Source organism: Serinus canaria, chromosome 3 (assembly GCF_022539315.1).
Source record: "Serinus canaria isolate serCan28SL12 chromosome 3, serCan2020, whole genome shotgun sequence".
Taxonomy (NCBI): domain Eukaryota; kingdom Metazoa; phylum Chordata; class Aves; order Passeriformes; family Fringillidae; genus Serinus; species Serinus canaria.
Window position 1 is genome coordinate 8,744,811 of NC_066316.1, and position 14,207 is coordinate 8,759,017.

Consider the following 14,207-nt stretch of genomic DNA (forward strand, 5'->3'; position numbering starts at 1 on the left):
CTGGCATTATCAAAGCCCAACTCGAGCACTTGGGAGGCTTTTGGGATGCTCTGGGTCTTCTGCTTCAAGCAGACAGCCTTGACCCTTTGCTGGGGCAGGATTTTAAGCATGTGTAATAGCAACTGCAACTCCATGTCCTACGTGTCAGGGTGACTGCTGCACTGCTGTTTATTTGGAGATGAGATTGCTGGAGCCAGTGCAACCAATCCATGACCTCTGCACCATGAGAGAAAGGGAAAGAACAGGTCTTGATTTTTTAATAATAACAATAATAACCTTTGGTGGCTTAATTAAGGGAAGATTTTAGCTCTGAGCCGTGTTTCAGTGTCTGTCTACACGGAGGGAGCTGTGAACCACATCCTCCAGCCTCTCTTTCATTACCTGGGTGGGCTCCAGCCCTGCTCTTATCCTCTCAGCAGCCTCTGCAACACAATCAGCTCCTGGATAAAAACAGGAGTTGTCCTGCCACAGCTGTGAGCTGTGTAAAGATGGGTTTGAGCTGGGTAATTTTCTCTGTGTTGGCCCTGCTGTGGCTGGACACCATATCATTAGCCCCAGAGGAGGTGGAGAGGTGATGGCTGCTTTGCTGTTAGTCCAGTTAGGAATCTTGGTGCAATTTGGGGGGAAACAAAAAAAAAAAAAAAAAAAAAAAAAAAAAGCCAGATTTTCCTGGCTTTATCTGGGGCTCTGCTTTGCTCACAGAGGTGAGAAGGGTGAATCTCAGCTATTTCCTAAATACAGAGCACTTAGCTCCACGATCAGCTACAGGGAGGTGATAGCCTGGCACTGTAGATGACTGGGGGGTGGGTTTTGGGTTCTTATCTGGTATATCCTTTCTGGAAATCCAAGCCTGGTCTTCTGTGCTTTGGCAGGGGGTCAGTTCCTTGGCTTTTCCACTCCATTTGCTGGGTTGTTAAGTTGGTCAAGGACTGTCATGGATTTTCTCTCTTCATTCCTTAGCGTGCTGAACCGCACCCCAGTGCACCTGATCCATGAAATCATACTCGTGGATGACTTCAGTGATGACCGTAAGTGACCCTTTCCCTGTTAAAAGCAAAGGGCCCAAAAGCCTGGGAGAGACTGGGATTAGCACTGAGACAGGGGAGAGTTTGCTGGAGTGGAAGGAAATTTAAAGCTCTGTAGCTGTGAGGAGCAAACCCCGCTCTGCTGGGTTTGCATCGCCACGTGTAGAATTCAAATTCCAGATGATCCAACCTCTTCTCAGGAAAATAATGCAAGAAAAGCGCTTGGCAAATCGTTTTTATGCCCAGCAGATGTGAATCCAATCCTTACACGGCTGTATCCCGTGGTGTGTTTGATCTGGCTTTCAGCTGCAGCCAGGAGCTGGGTTGGCACCACTGGAATTCCACAGGACAATGACAGTCTGACCCTCTTGACCCTGTGTGTACGTTCTGCATACATTTGTGTAGGCTGTCAGCAACTCCTGATTTAATTTTTTTTTTTTGCCTTCTTTTTCACCCATGGAAAGAGGACTCCCTGCATGGGTTTTCCCATTTCTGAGGTGCACCATAAATAGCATTGTACACCACACAAACAGCCCACATCATCCTGCTGTTCCCTCCCAGTTAACAGTGTGACTCAAGGGAAATCAATAGCTCTGGTCTCCAGTAGAAGAGATCTGAAGCCCCAGGGGCTCCCAGGGAACCACCCCTGCTAAAGACCTTGCCTAGTTCGATGGGAAAGTTGAAGATCTAAGTGCTCAAAAACACTGTCTCGGCATAAAAAGGATGATAAACTGGCTGAGTGGTCTGTGGCACTTATGTTTCAAGGAGCTGCAAAATAAAGCTGTTTACTTGGAAACATGAAAACAAAGCCAGATAGGTTTCTTTTAAGAAACGGATCTAGGCTTTGCTCTTGGATGTTATAAATAGGCACTGCCTCGGAGAGCATTAGGGACAGATTTCACACAAGACCCACTTGTTGGCACTGACACCTCCCTGGGAAAGTTGCTGAAGCTAGGGGAAGGAGCTGCTGTGACTATGGTGAGCCCTGGAGCAGCTCCAGCACACGGGGCAGGCAGGCTGGGCAAGTCTGGGATCTGGCAGAATGGCTGTGATGGGGAAGAGGAGCAGGTGCAGGGACTGGAGCTGCCCTGCAGAACAGCAGAGCAGGATGTTTGGAGGGTGGAGGAAGTAAAGGGCAGGTATTTGGCTAAATAGGCAAAGCACTTGCCTTCCTGGGAGGAGGCAGGTTTGTAGGAGCACAGCTCCCCAGTCCCAGCGTGCCAAGGGAGATGGAGCAGGGCTGGGTTGTAACTCATCCCAGGGCACCAGAGGGGAGCCTGTTTCCTGTGTAACTTCGGGCAGCCCCTCAGCTACTCAGCACTTCTCAGCTATCTGACATCTTTGCTGTGATAGTCTGAGCCTGCTGGCATCTGCTCTGCATGCATTTACATAAAATACATGCATTTGCATAATGCACTACACACACATGGTCAGTTTTTTCCCTGCAACCCACCCCAAGCAATTAGTGCTTTTATCTCCTGCCCAGTTGTGTCTCTTTTCTCACCTCCCTCTGCCTGCTGACCTGTTATTCACTGGGATGCAGCACTTGAGTTCCCACTATCCGCAGCAGATTTTCACTGAGAGTCCATAGCCAAGCCCTGCCACTTCTGCTCCCCAGTTCCAGCTCTGTCCCTGAATTGTTCGGGGTGTGGGTACAGTGGTCTCTTGCTGACAGAGATTTCTGGAGGGGGTGGAAGTGCTCAGGGGGAGTGTGTGGGCTCAGGGGCTGGGCAGAGGGGATGGGGCACTCACCTCTGTGTTTGTAGTGCTGAGGAAGAAGAGGCAGAGGGCTGAGAGCCGTGAATGGGATGTGGAGGCCATAGTGTGGGTGTGTGGAGGTGGAGGGGGCTGTGATGGGTACACCTGACATCCTCCCCTTTCCTGGGAGAAATCTGGGTGAGGATGGATCCTAGGGCTGCGTGTAAGGTTGCAGGAGCTCCTTAGCTCAGGTGTAGGTGGCTGTCAGGCCTTTCTGCCCCATGGAGCTCCTGCCCAGGGCGTGAGGAGCCCCCAGCTGCTCCACAGGGCTCTCTTTGAGCATCCCTTTCTCCTTGCTGAAGGCTCCAGGCCACCACAGGACGCTCCTGCCCCGCCAGGCAGACACGCATCAACAGCTTGCGCGTTGCTTTGCAGCTACCAAAAATAGTCATTTGCATTAATGTGCAGAAATTGAGATTCTGACCTGAACCACAACTTTTCTATGCTGATTTTAGAGCATAATTCAGCTGCTCTCAGTGTAAATCTGCTGAATTTACACTAGTTCTATGAAAACTGCTGCTCTGCCATGCCCAATTTATGCTTCAGGAGCTATGGGGTAAGGCTGTCGTGACCCAGCAGTGCCATTGCCCTAACAAACCATCAAACAGGACAAGGGTCCTCTCCCTGCTCCCAGTCTCTCCTAGGGATCCCCATTTCTGCTGCCAGAGCCACTGTGGGGGTGACTTGTCCTCCCTTTGTGTGTCCCCAGCTGATGACTGCCGCTTGCTGGGCCAGCTGCCCAAGGTGAAGTGCTTGCGGAACGGCCGGCGGGAAGGTAAGAGCTGCCTGCCCACAGCCCACGTGGGAAACACAGATTTTGGGAGGTGGGACAGTCATGGGGCCACGGGGAACCTCCTCCAGACAGTGGTCAGCAAGGAGGTCAGTGGCTCCTGGGAATAAGGGGGACCCTGATTAAAGAAAATGTGATAAAGAGCTGGGATTTGAAATGGATCTCCCCTCTCTCACCGAAAAAGATGGGGCTATTAAGATTTCCAGTGAGGCTCAGCTGTAGCTTATTAGCCAGAAAATTAGAACAGGCAAAACAAAGCCCCGGGTCTTATTTGTAAAGATGTTAGCTCTAATGAAAAAGAGAAGATCTGCTCCTGCTGCTTCTGTGGGATTTTTTTTTTCTTTTTATAATTAATTATATTTGAGAGATTAAGAAGGGCTATATGGAGGATGAATGCCTGTCCTACTGGACTGCCTTTGGAAACGTTTCACATCCTGGTTTGCAGTATTAGGATAACTAAAAACAAAGGAGTTTTTTGGTGCTTCAAATGCAAGGTGTGCATCCAGGTCAGTGTTGGGTTGAGGAGACTGAGGAGTGGAAAAGGTTCTTTTCTCTGTGGATTCTTTCTGCAGAGGGTTTCAGCTCTGCAGGCCTGGTGACAGGGTGGCATCAGGCCCCATGGGTGTAAGAGACATTCTTGCTTTGGCAGGAGATTAAGGGAGATCTCCATAGACCTGCACCTCCTTCTCACCTTTCTCCCCTGTCTTATGGGGGCATGTGTGTGCTCATCTCCAGCACTTGAGGGACCTGCAGCTATTGGTGCTCTATAAAGCAGTCACAGTGTGGGAACTCAACCTTACCTTGCTGAGTACATCACTTAAACTGTATCCCCCAGGGGCTGCCAGGATTTGGGAAGAGCAGGGGTGGGTGAAGAAGAGCATACCTACGCACAAGATCTTAGGAGTCACAGAGAGAGATACAGGGACAAGTCTGCATTGCAGGAGGAGACCTTGGCAAATTCTGGATGCTCCAGGCTTTGTTCATGTGTTCCCTCTCCACCTCAGAGGCTGTTGCTTAACCCCTTTCCCCTAGGGAATTTTAGTATGAAAGTCAGTGACCTCCTGCATGAACCTGATGTGTGGCTGCTCCCTGAAATCCTGTCTCTCTTTATCTGCCCACACGTCCCCTTGTATTGTTTCTCCTTCTTAAAGAAGTTCTGCTCCCCTTGAGTCACCTGTTTCTCCTCTTGTTTGATGTGTGCAGCGATCCATTCCAATCTCCAAATTATTCCAAATTCACCATCATGACCCTGATAAGTCAAGCACCTTGAAAAACCAACCCTCTTTCTTGATGGAAAATGTGTTCCCATTGAGCTGAAGATCAGCAGTGCCCTCAGGGTGGGAGGGAGATCTGGGGATCACTGGGACACAGAAGGGGTTGCAGCAGGAAGAATTTGTAGTCTGAGAAAAGCTTAATTCTGGTACAAGGTGTTCCCACCCTCAACTTCTCTGTCGCATTCCCAACTGCTTCACATCTATGTTAGATTTATTGCCTGCAGAGCGACATGAGAGCATTTTGAGTCATGTTTTGTCCCAGAAGGTGACAGCAGAATTAATTGTGCAAACTACATATTGGCATAAATGCCATAAATCAGTAACCTTGGTGGAGCCATCTAATTCCTTGGGGATCTTTGGAAATGCTTGGCATCACCTTGCAGCACCGGAAAGGAGACAATGAACCTGGGCCATGTTTTATCTGGGTGGGATTTAGGCAGGTTAAAACCCAGGAGGAGCATGAGTGGAGGAGGCTGGGGATGTTACCCAGCCACGTGGGGAGCAGCTGACACGGTGTGTCCCCGTACAGGTCTGATCCGATCCCGAATCCGAGGGGCAGACGTGGCAAAAGCAGCTGTCCTGACCTTCCTGGACAGTCACTGCGAGGTGAATAAGGACTGGCTGCTCCCTCTGCTGCAGAGGATCAAGGAGGTGAGTGCTCCTGAGAGACCAGAGTCACCTTCAGGGGATGCATCCCAATGTCCCCCTCCTCTTCCTCCCAGTGGGCGTGACCATCCAGCCACAACCAGCTGCATGCAAACATCCAAGTACGGGGTACAGAGAGGCCTTTTGGGGTAGAAAGTGCCCTTTTCTGGTCTTCCTCCACCCAGCAGGCAGGTGGGGTGTGTCTGTGTGACTGGGGGAGATGTGGGTGGGTGGGACAAGGTGTCTCCTGGGGCACTGGGACTCTAACTGGCAAGCACAGGTTGAGTGGTGGTAGGGGAATACGTGGGCAGTGCTCCAGCAGAGATTTTAATTAGGCTCATGTAAAATGCTCAGTGATGATGATTTAAGGGAGTGACGGCTCCTTGAATAGGGGCCGAATTTAATTTCATGCAAATTAAGCGCTAATAAATTGATTTAATAGGATTTAAATTCTGCTGATTTCGGAGCAGACAATGACATTTGCCTTTCTCTGGCGGCGACTCTCCTGCCAGACGTGCACACAGAGGCTGCTGGCCTTGTCACTCGAGTCAGGGGAGCTCTGTGCCCGTGACCTGCTGGCAGCAGAGTGCAGGGATTGATGCACCATCAGCCAGGGTGTGGATGCACCATCCTTTGCCTTCACCCTTGCTGCACCTCTGCTACACCTCTGGCTCCTGGTGGCCACTGTTAATTACTCAGCAATTTTATAACTCCTGACTTGCATTGACATAAGGGCAGGTAAGGAGCATGAGGATGCTGAGGTGGTGGGTCATGGAAAAAACTGCCTGGCTGGTGTTCACAGTGCCCCTCACCTAAGGCATCCTGCTTTTCACACCTGCAGATGTGACAGCTGTGATGGCTGGGCTGTGCATCCCCTCTGTGTGTCAGCAATGGGACCAGGGGCAGGGGGGCACAGCACCAGGTCAGGTCCCTCCACGTGGGTGAGGGCAGTCGGTGGTGCTGGCACTCACAGCCCAGCCAGCACTGGAGAGGTCCCAGCCTCAGTTTGCAGGCTGGGCCAGAGAGCTGCTGAGAGATGGAAATGTGATGGAAACGGGCTGTTCATATCATTGATCTTGGCTCTGGTAGAGTTATGAGAGCACATGCTGTGATATCCCACTGGAGCCTCATGGCTAGCCTGTCCAGGGTGGGATTTACTACTAAGCTTTACAGCATCACTTGTTCCTCTGGGCTTTCTAAAGGCAGGCATTCCTTGCTTTGTGCCAAAGCCCTGCTTGTACTTCAGTAAGGAGTATCCAGAGCAATTGCCTCTTTCCCAGCAGAGCTTTTGATGTGTTTTGTCAGGAGAAGGGCAGTGGAGGCAGCAGGAAGGGGGTTGGCAGATCTGCTTTCCCACGCAGCTCCAGGACAGTGCCCCAGCATCCATGGGATAGGTTAATGTGAGTGCCATGTGCAGCATCACCATAGGGGTTCCAATGCCTTGAGGTCTGAATGCAGCATCAAACACACACATCACCTCTGTAAACTCTTCTGGATTGAATCTTTCCCCAGCTGGAAGTAAGGCAGTCTGCAGGCTTGCAGTGCTGCTCATGCTGCCCTGACCTTGCCCAGTATCTTGCAGCCTCAGGCAGCAGGGGAGATGTACTACAAAGAGTGTTGAGGAACCTGCAAAGCCAGAGGGGTCCTGCATGCCTGCTTTTTAACTGCTCACAGAAGCTGCAGGATAAGGGCAGAGTCCTCTCCTTCTTCCAGGCCCACCGTAGCCATCCTTGCCAGCAGGGTTAAGGTATTGATCAGTGAAGTGTATGAAATGTTACTGCTGCCACCTTCAGGCTGTGCCCTAGAGATGGGCTCCCTGGCCAACTGCTCCAGGAGGATCAGCTGCCTAGGAGGAGCATTTTCTCACTCTGTTGCTCCCAGGAACAGCCTGTTTTGAGCTACTGTGCTTCAAGTTCCAAGCAGATGAGCGGTGAGTGCCTCAAGGCACAGCCATCACTTTTGCCACCACAGCCCAGCCACCCCACTCTTTGCTTCCCTTATTTTCTCAGCCAGAGCAGCTATTCCTGCCCCTTTCCATGGTGGGAAGTGCCAGAGCCCATGTGTGCCACCATGAACCCAGGTGGAGGTGCCCCTCAAGCTCCACCTCGAGCTTTCCCAGCAGCTGATGATTTTTTCCCCCCCACTGGTGGGTGTGGGCAGCACATAACCAGCATGTGAATTTGGAAACAAGCAGGAAGAGCAAGTGATGGAGTGTGGGGGAAAGAGAGAGGGTCTGGGGGATCTCAGCCCTGTGCCTGGGAGGGTGCCTGTCTCAGGGAGCAGCAGTGATGGCCAGTGTCTCTCACCAGCATGTTTGCAAACACGTGGCTGAGAGTGTGGGCCTGGGCTCTTGTTTTTGCTTATGGAACAAATATCTCTTAAGTCATTAACGGTGCATTTCAACCAAGTGACTTTTCTAAACATGTAATTATCCATCCCGAGGTATTTTTGCAGTATGACTCAATAAGCTCATCCCAAAACTGGATTTGCACATGGCACTGGGATGAACCAGTGAATGGTGACCCCCCCCCCACTCCCAGCTCAAATACCCCCAGTCTGGTGCTTTCTTGGGAAAAAGGAGACCCATGAAGGGCAGCCTGCCTAATCTTTGCCTAATCCTGCCATGGGGCCAGAAGAGCAAGTGTGGCCTTTTTTGTTGTCCATTCCAAGGTCAGGATGTAGAAGCTGAGAACCACTCTGCCCTTCTCCAAGGCTGAAATATATCTGTTATCTTCAGGAGCATTATCAGAGTTTTTCCCTGTTGGTTTAGATCCATACATCGTTGTGTTTGAGAAGGGCATTGCAGAAATGAATTCTCAGGTTTGTGAGAGAGAATTGAAGGTTTGGGTGGTGTTAATATTAACATGCCCTGGTATGGGTGGGTAGCAAAAAAAACCCAGAAAGATGAAGCTGCCTATAATAAGATCTGGTGCTTAGCCCAAAATAAATCATAGCAACAGCACTGTGCTCTTGAGCATACCGTGCTTTTCTTTTGAGGGTCAGAGAGACCTTCATGAAAGCTGAGCAAATATATATGTTCCCAGGACATGGCAGGGAAAGTGAGGCAGGGAGAAGACAGCACTGCTCAAGGTTAGCATCTTGCAGTAGTGCTCTCAGCCCAGATGTGAAGGGGATTTTCTTACAAGAAGTTGAGGAGTGCAGTGAGCAGAGTGGAATTGAAGCTGGGGGTGGGTGTCAGCTAGCTAGAAGTGCTCCCCAGTAAGATGCTTGAGGGGCAGGTTTTAAATGAGTGGATGCAATCCTTTCCCAGCACTGCTCAGCACACCAAGCAGATGCTTTGCTTGAAACCTTCCCCCTCAGGCAATTAAAGGAAGCTTGGCTGCCCTGAGCTGTGGCAGGCTGGGGGGCACTGTGCAGCAGCCAGGATAGATTTGGAGGGTTTGGAAGGCTCACCCTGCTTGGATGTGGCTTGTGTTTCCCTGTGCAGTACAGAGGTGCAGCAGACCTTGCCCTTTCAGTGAGATGTTTGACTCACAGAAAGTGATAGTGAGACCCCTGGCTTGACCCTGTTATGGAAATACCAAGTATTTGTCATGCTCAACTGGAAAATCAGCTCTGGTCCAGCTCCCAGCTCATGGCCTTTGGTTGATTCTTCCTACAGATGCATTTGAATACTTCTTTGTCAGGACTAATTTCTAAAACAAAGTCTTTCCCCAGTGAGAGAGCAAGCCCGAGTGTGCTCAGATGCTTTGCTTTGTATAGCTGTGAAAAACAATTTGATCTGGTGAGGGTAAAACCTTGAAGTTTGAGCTATAATTGGAGTTTGGGATTTTTGAAAAGAAAAAGGGAGATAAGAGACCAGTCAAAGCTGTCAGAGTCTCTTCCTCCTGTAGATATTTTTGTTCATAACTGTTTGTATAATCTCTTTGCCCATAACAAGATGTTAATTAAATCACCACCAACTATTTTGAATAAATCAGGTCTTTCTTTTTTAACCCTTTCACCACTTTGGCAAAACTAACTGTATTGCCATGGTTGGTGCATTTAAAAACATACCCATATTTAAGCTATTTGGCTGTGTTTTTCCTCTGTCATTTCAATTGCCTGTTTGTCACTTGACTTCTGAAATCCAGTTAAAAGTGTTTAAGGGAGGTGAAAGGGGAATATTTTGGTGAATTTGTAAAAGACAGAGGGAGCTTTGCATCCAGCCCAGCTGTCTGCCAAGTACAGGCACACTGTGAGGAGGAGGAGGCAGTGAGGGACACTTGTCCCAGGCAAAACTGAATGACACCAATGTTTGCAGGCACTTGGTGTCTCCAGGAGTTTGGAGCCCCTTGCCCAGTTTGAATGGTGTCATCTGAAGTCACGGGTGTTTGGGTGTTTTTGCTTCTGCTTTGCAGGATCCCACCCGGGTGGTCAGTCCCGTTATTGACATCATCAACCTGGACACCTTTGCCTACGTGGCAGCTTCCTCAGACCTCAGAGGAGGTGAGTCCAAGCTTTGTGCATGTCCTGTGGGCATCCATTCCATGCTGGCAATGTGCACTGGCCTTTGCACCACGCCTCTGTCTGCTGCTGCCTCACAAAAAAGCACATGAACGCTGCTCAGTGCTGCTCCCAGGCTGCTCCACACACAGGTGGGTGTGGTGTGAGCACTGTGCTTGCTACAGGGGATGAGCTGGTCAAGCAGGAGAGAAGGGTCACGTCAAAGCCACCCTGGGCAGCACTGGAAGTGACAGGAGGAGATGGGAGATGTCTAGGCAACAGCTGGAGGATGCAAGTGTAGTGCTTATTAGTATGCCTGTGCTATTTGGAGCACGCAGTATCCATCAGAGCGTGCACAGGGGGACTAGGTTTCAGCAGCAGCTTTAATTTGACTTTTCCTGCCTTTGGAGCACTTGACTTTGAAATTGTAATGCAACGTGCTGTTTCTTGTTCATATGTAGTGAAATATGTTAGGCATTGGACTTTCCTCTCAAGAGCTGCATCTCTGTGGCTGAAGTCATTTGAAAGTGGGGAAAGTGTTCCATCAAACACAGCTTCTGCAGCTGCATTGCCTCCTAATCCATGTCAATTTATAATTTCCCCATGGCACTTCTCTACTCTGGTTTTAGGTTTTGACTGGAGTCTGCATTTCAAATGGGAGCAGCTTTCCCCGGAGCAGAAAGCCAAACGACTTGATCCCACCGAGCCCATCAAGTAAGTCAGGAGGGGAAGGAAGCACCTGAATGAGGGGCAGGACAGGCTTCTCATGTGACCTCGTGTGTGTCCCCATGCTCCATAGCAGTGTGCAATCTCTTCCAGGACAGCTCTGACCTTCTAGTACCTCTAGCAAGCTCCTGGCTAGCCTGGGTTTTGCAGTGCAGCTTCACCTTCCAGCACTGAAGCCTTGGAATGCCACAAAGATGGAAGGGGTGTGTTTGTGGTTTCTGGGGTTTTGGTAGTGCTAAGGGTTATGGTTAGGGGAAAAGGCCAGTGCTGTAGCAAACTGCTTCTCTCAGTTCAGCTACCACTGAAGAATAAGGCAGTGTCCTCATGATAAACTTGGTGTCTAGTCCAGCCTTCCCAGAGCAGCACTGCTCTTCTGCACCTCACTGAAGACTCCTCAGAAATGGGGATGTGCAGGGGAGGGAGCAAAGCTGAACTGGAGAGGTTGTGCCATCTGTCCTCATGGGATGGAGGGGTCCTTCATTCTGCTGGAAATCTCTGCTGGCAGCAAGCCTGGTGCTGGTGTCTGCAGCCCCAGCCAGATGTGAGGCTTGGAGTTGGGGAAGCTCAGAGCCTCAGAAGGCTCCCAGGGGAGAAGAGCACTGCTTCTCCTTAGGATGCTGCTGTTAGGAGCTCTCACTGGCTTCCCAAAGGCTGGCCTTGCATTCCTGATCACTCTGCAGTGTAAGGCACTGTGGAGATTAGCCTGGGCACAGCAATCACCCCAGTTCCTCCCAGGCCTCCACTGAGGCATCCACACTGTCTCCAACTGAATGGAGATGGGACTTGCCAGCAAGCAGCAAGTCTCCTCAAGCTCTCTTCTGGGTCTGCCCTCCCCTCCTCCACAGGCCTTCTCTGTGCAGTTTCCTTAGCTAATCCAAAGAAAAAAAAAAATAACCCTGGTTTGAAATAAAGATCACACAGCTAGTGATGGCTTTTAAAAAGCCCTTCTGAATTGGCTCTGCCTTCCTCTCCCTGGTGGAATGGTGCTCTTAATAGGCTGGCTCCAGGCAAAAAGCCCGTCTGAGTGAATAACCCCCGAGTGCTAAGTGCATTTTTGATGCTGAAGCCTACAATCAGGGCTGTCAACTTTGGGCTTGTAGGAGTTGTGCTGACGGGTGCATTAGCCAGTCATTAAGTGCCAGGCAATTTATGATTGGCAGCAGAACACCAAGGTGGCTGAAAGAAAGGCTCAGATGCATTTTGGGGTGCTATGTCCTTTTCTTGGTGAGAAGGTGATGTCCTGGTCATGGAAGAGGAGGCAAAGGGAAGGGCTTCTTCTGTGCACCCAGGTGCTGCAGCAGTGCTTGAGAGTGTGTCCTCTTCTCCTTGTGCATTCTTCAGGACACCCATCATTGCTGGGGGGCTGTTTGTGATTGACAAGGCCTGGTTCAACCACCTGGGGAAGTATGACAGTGCCATGGACATCTGGGGTGGAGAGAACTTTGGTGAGTTGTTCTTCATCCTCCTGTGCCTTGCTGTATTGGCTTCCCTTTCTGAGTCATGCTGGATGGATACAAGGTCACTCCAGACTTCACTTTGAATGTTCTGGGTAGTTTCCCTCATTTACATTCATAGGTTGTGGTCTCAGGAGAGACAGAGATCCAGCAACCACGAATGATGGGAAGTGAGCAATTGTTGGCACTTGGGACTGCCTGCCTTCCATGCTGCTTTGATTTCCTGTGGGTAAATACCTTCAACCACACAGTTTTCAGCTTTGGTGTTACCAACAGATGAGAGAACACTACATGCACCCTTCTATTCCTTCCTGGTCTTATTTTCTCCTTAATAAATTAAAGAATTTGTCTTAATCCATTAATGACAGCATTTCCAAGCTATGAAGTGAGGTATCAGCCCCTCCTTGAGTTGGCAGAGTACACAAAACTGTGGCTCCATCAGCATGCAGCAAACAGGTGGCAGAGTAACCAGGGCTGCATATCCATTGCTGTATCCCTGGGTGGCTGGGAGCTGCCCAGCTCTCTCTGATACTGTCACTTTTCCTGCTCCACAAAAAAAAAGGGTTGAGCTCAGCCAAATTCTGTCACCTCTGGCCCTTACCATGGGACAAGATGGACATAAAGAAATCTCCTGCAAGCACACTTGAGAGGGCACGTGAAAGAGGTACCAGCCTGTCCCTTGTCCCCTTATCCAGCAGAGCTGGATTGGGCCGTGCTGTTCTCCCTCTGAAGCTGCAGTGATGCTGTGGATCAGAACAAGAGGCTGTACCCAGGAAAGAAGGGGGAGGCACTCAATGTCAGGCAGACAGATCAGAGCCTGCCTTTAATGGCTTGCACCTCTGAGGAGTGGGGCTAGCCAGGAAGGGAGGCTCTTGTGTCTCAGCACACACAGTGATGCTGTCAGTCATCCAAGGGAGCAGATGCTGCTGCCTTGCAGTAATCCATCCACTGCCTGGCACTGGTGTTTCCTTCACATGCCTTGTCCCTCTAGATATATTTTATTTATTTCTGTCTTGTTATGCAGTAAGAATCTCACTCTTTCATGCTTTCTCTCTGTCTTGCCTTTGAAGTGACCCAAAGTATTTGAGTGGGGTGGCTGTGAGGAAACCTGGGAGGGGAGTGGCAGCCCTCCCACCTCCCCTGCTGGAGCAGTAGCCCAAACAAAGCATCCAAGAAGGGAACTAGGAGAAGAGCAGGAGAGGAGCTGCCATGCTGTGCCTGACCTGCTGTCTGTCTGTGCTTGTCATTTGTCTCTGACAGCAGCCAGGAGCTGCTCCTGGGAGATGCACAGTGACAGGACAGCCTGCTCCTGGGAGAAGCTCTATCCTGGCAGCTTGTCCCATGTCCTGTAACAGCAGGCATTGTGCTCCTTATGCCTGGTTATGACCCATCTTGCAGAGCAGGGGTTTCCCTTACTGGTGCTATGCCCCAGGAGGCTGGTCCTGACCAAACACGCACTGGCAGTGGTGCAGGGGTACCACGGCCTCATGTGACAGAGGAAAGCAAAATCAAGGTTAATATTGTGACAACAAAGTGCAGGTCTGCATGGCAGCAGGGCAGATGCCATCTTGCCCATTTTCCTGGGAGGAGAAGCATGCCTGGCTCACAGCTCCACCTCCTGCAGGTGCAGCAGTCGAGGGCAGAATGTCTCATCAGTCAGGGCAAAAGTGAGTGTGTTTGCCTTTGAAGGAGGACACCAAATGTGTTTTGCATCTCAAATTTCCTGAATTCCCTGTAGATGAATAATGGCAAGAAGGACTTGAGGTATTTTGCTGAATGAAGGCCAAGTCCACACACCCCAGCATGTGCTGCTCACACCCCCTCCTGGGGGTCACTTGGAGGGGCCATGTGCACTGGCAGCATCTCTTGAGGATCAAGGGAAGCACGCTGTTGGTTCCTGCTCCCCTGGCTCCTCTGAGCTGACCCTGTGCCCTGCTTTAGTTGGTGCTTCAGTTTACCTTCCCTTGGGGCACTTAGCTCTTGGCTGCCTGTCTGGAGATCTTGTTTGTTACCTGCCATGGATGGCTCCATGGGTGATCCCTCCCCGTGGAAACGTGTGCTTTTATTGTTTCTGCTGTACCTGGAGCAG

General features: G+C 50.4%; 1 protein-coding gene across 1 annotated transcript in view; it reads left to right on the plus strand.

Annotated features, from left to right (window-relative positions):
- The window catches only part of GALNT14 (polypeptide N-acetylgalactosaminyltransferase 14), a 94,841-nt gene that overhangs the window by 60,810 nt on the left and 19,824 nt on the right, over positions 1 to 14,207 (plus strand). The window contains exons 4-9 of the mRNA XM_009096146.4: positions 961 to 1,028; positions 3,493 to 3,558; positions 5,377 to 5,498; positions 9,854 to 9,941; positions 10,568 to 10,652; positions 12,006 to 12,109. Coding sequence (XP_009094394.1) covers positions 961 to 1,028; positions 3,493 to 3,558; positions 5,377 to 5,498; positions 9,854 to 9,941; positions 10,568 to 10,652; positions 12,006 to 12,109 — 533 coding nt within the window. The remainder of the gene's footprint in view (positions 1 to 960; positions 1,029 to 3,492; positions 3,559 to 5,376; positions 5,499 to 9,853; positions 9,942 to 10,567; positions 10,653 to 12,005; positions 12,110 to 14,207) is intronic.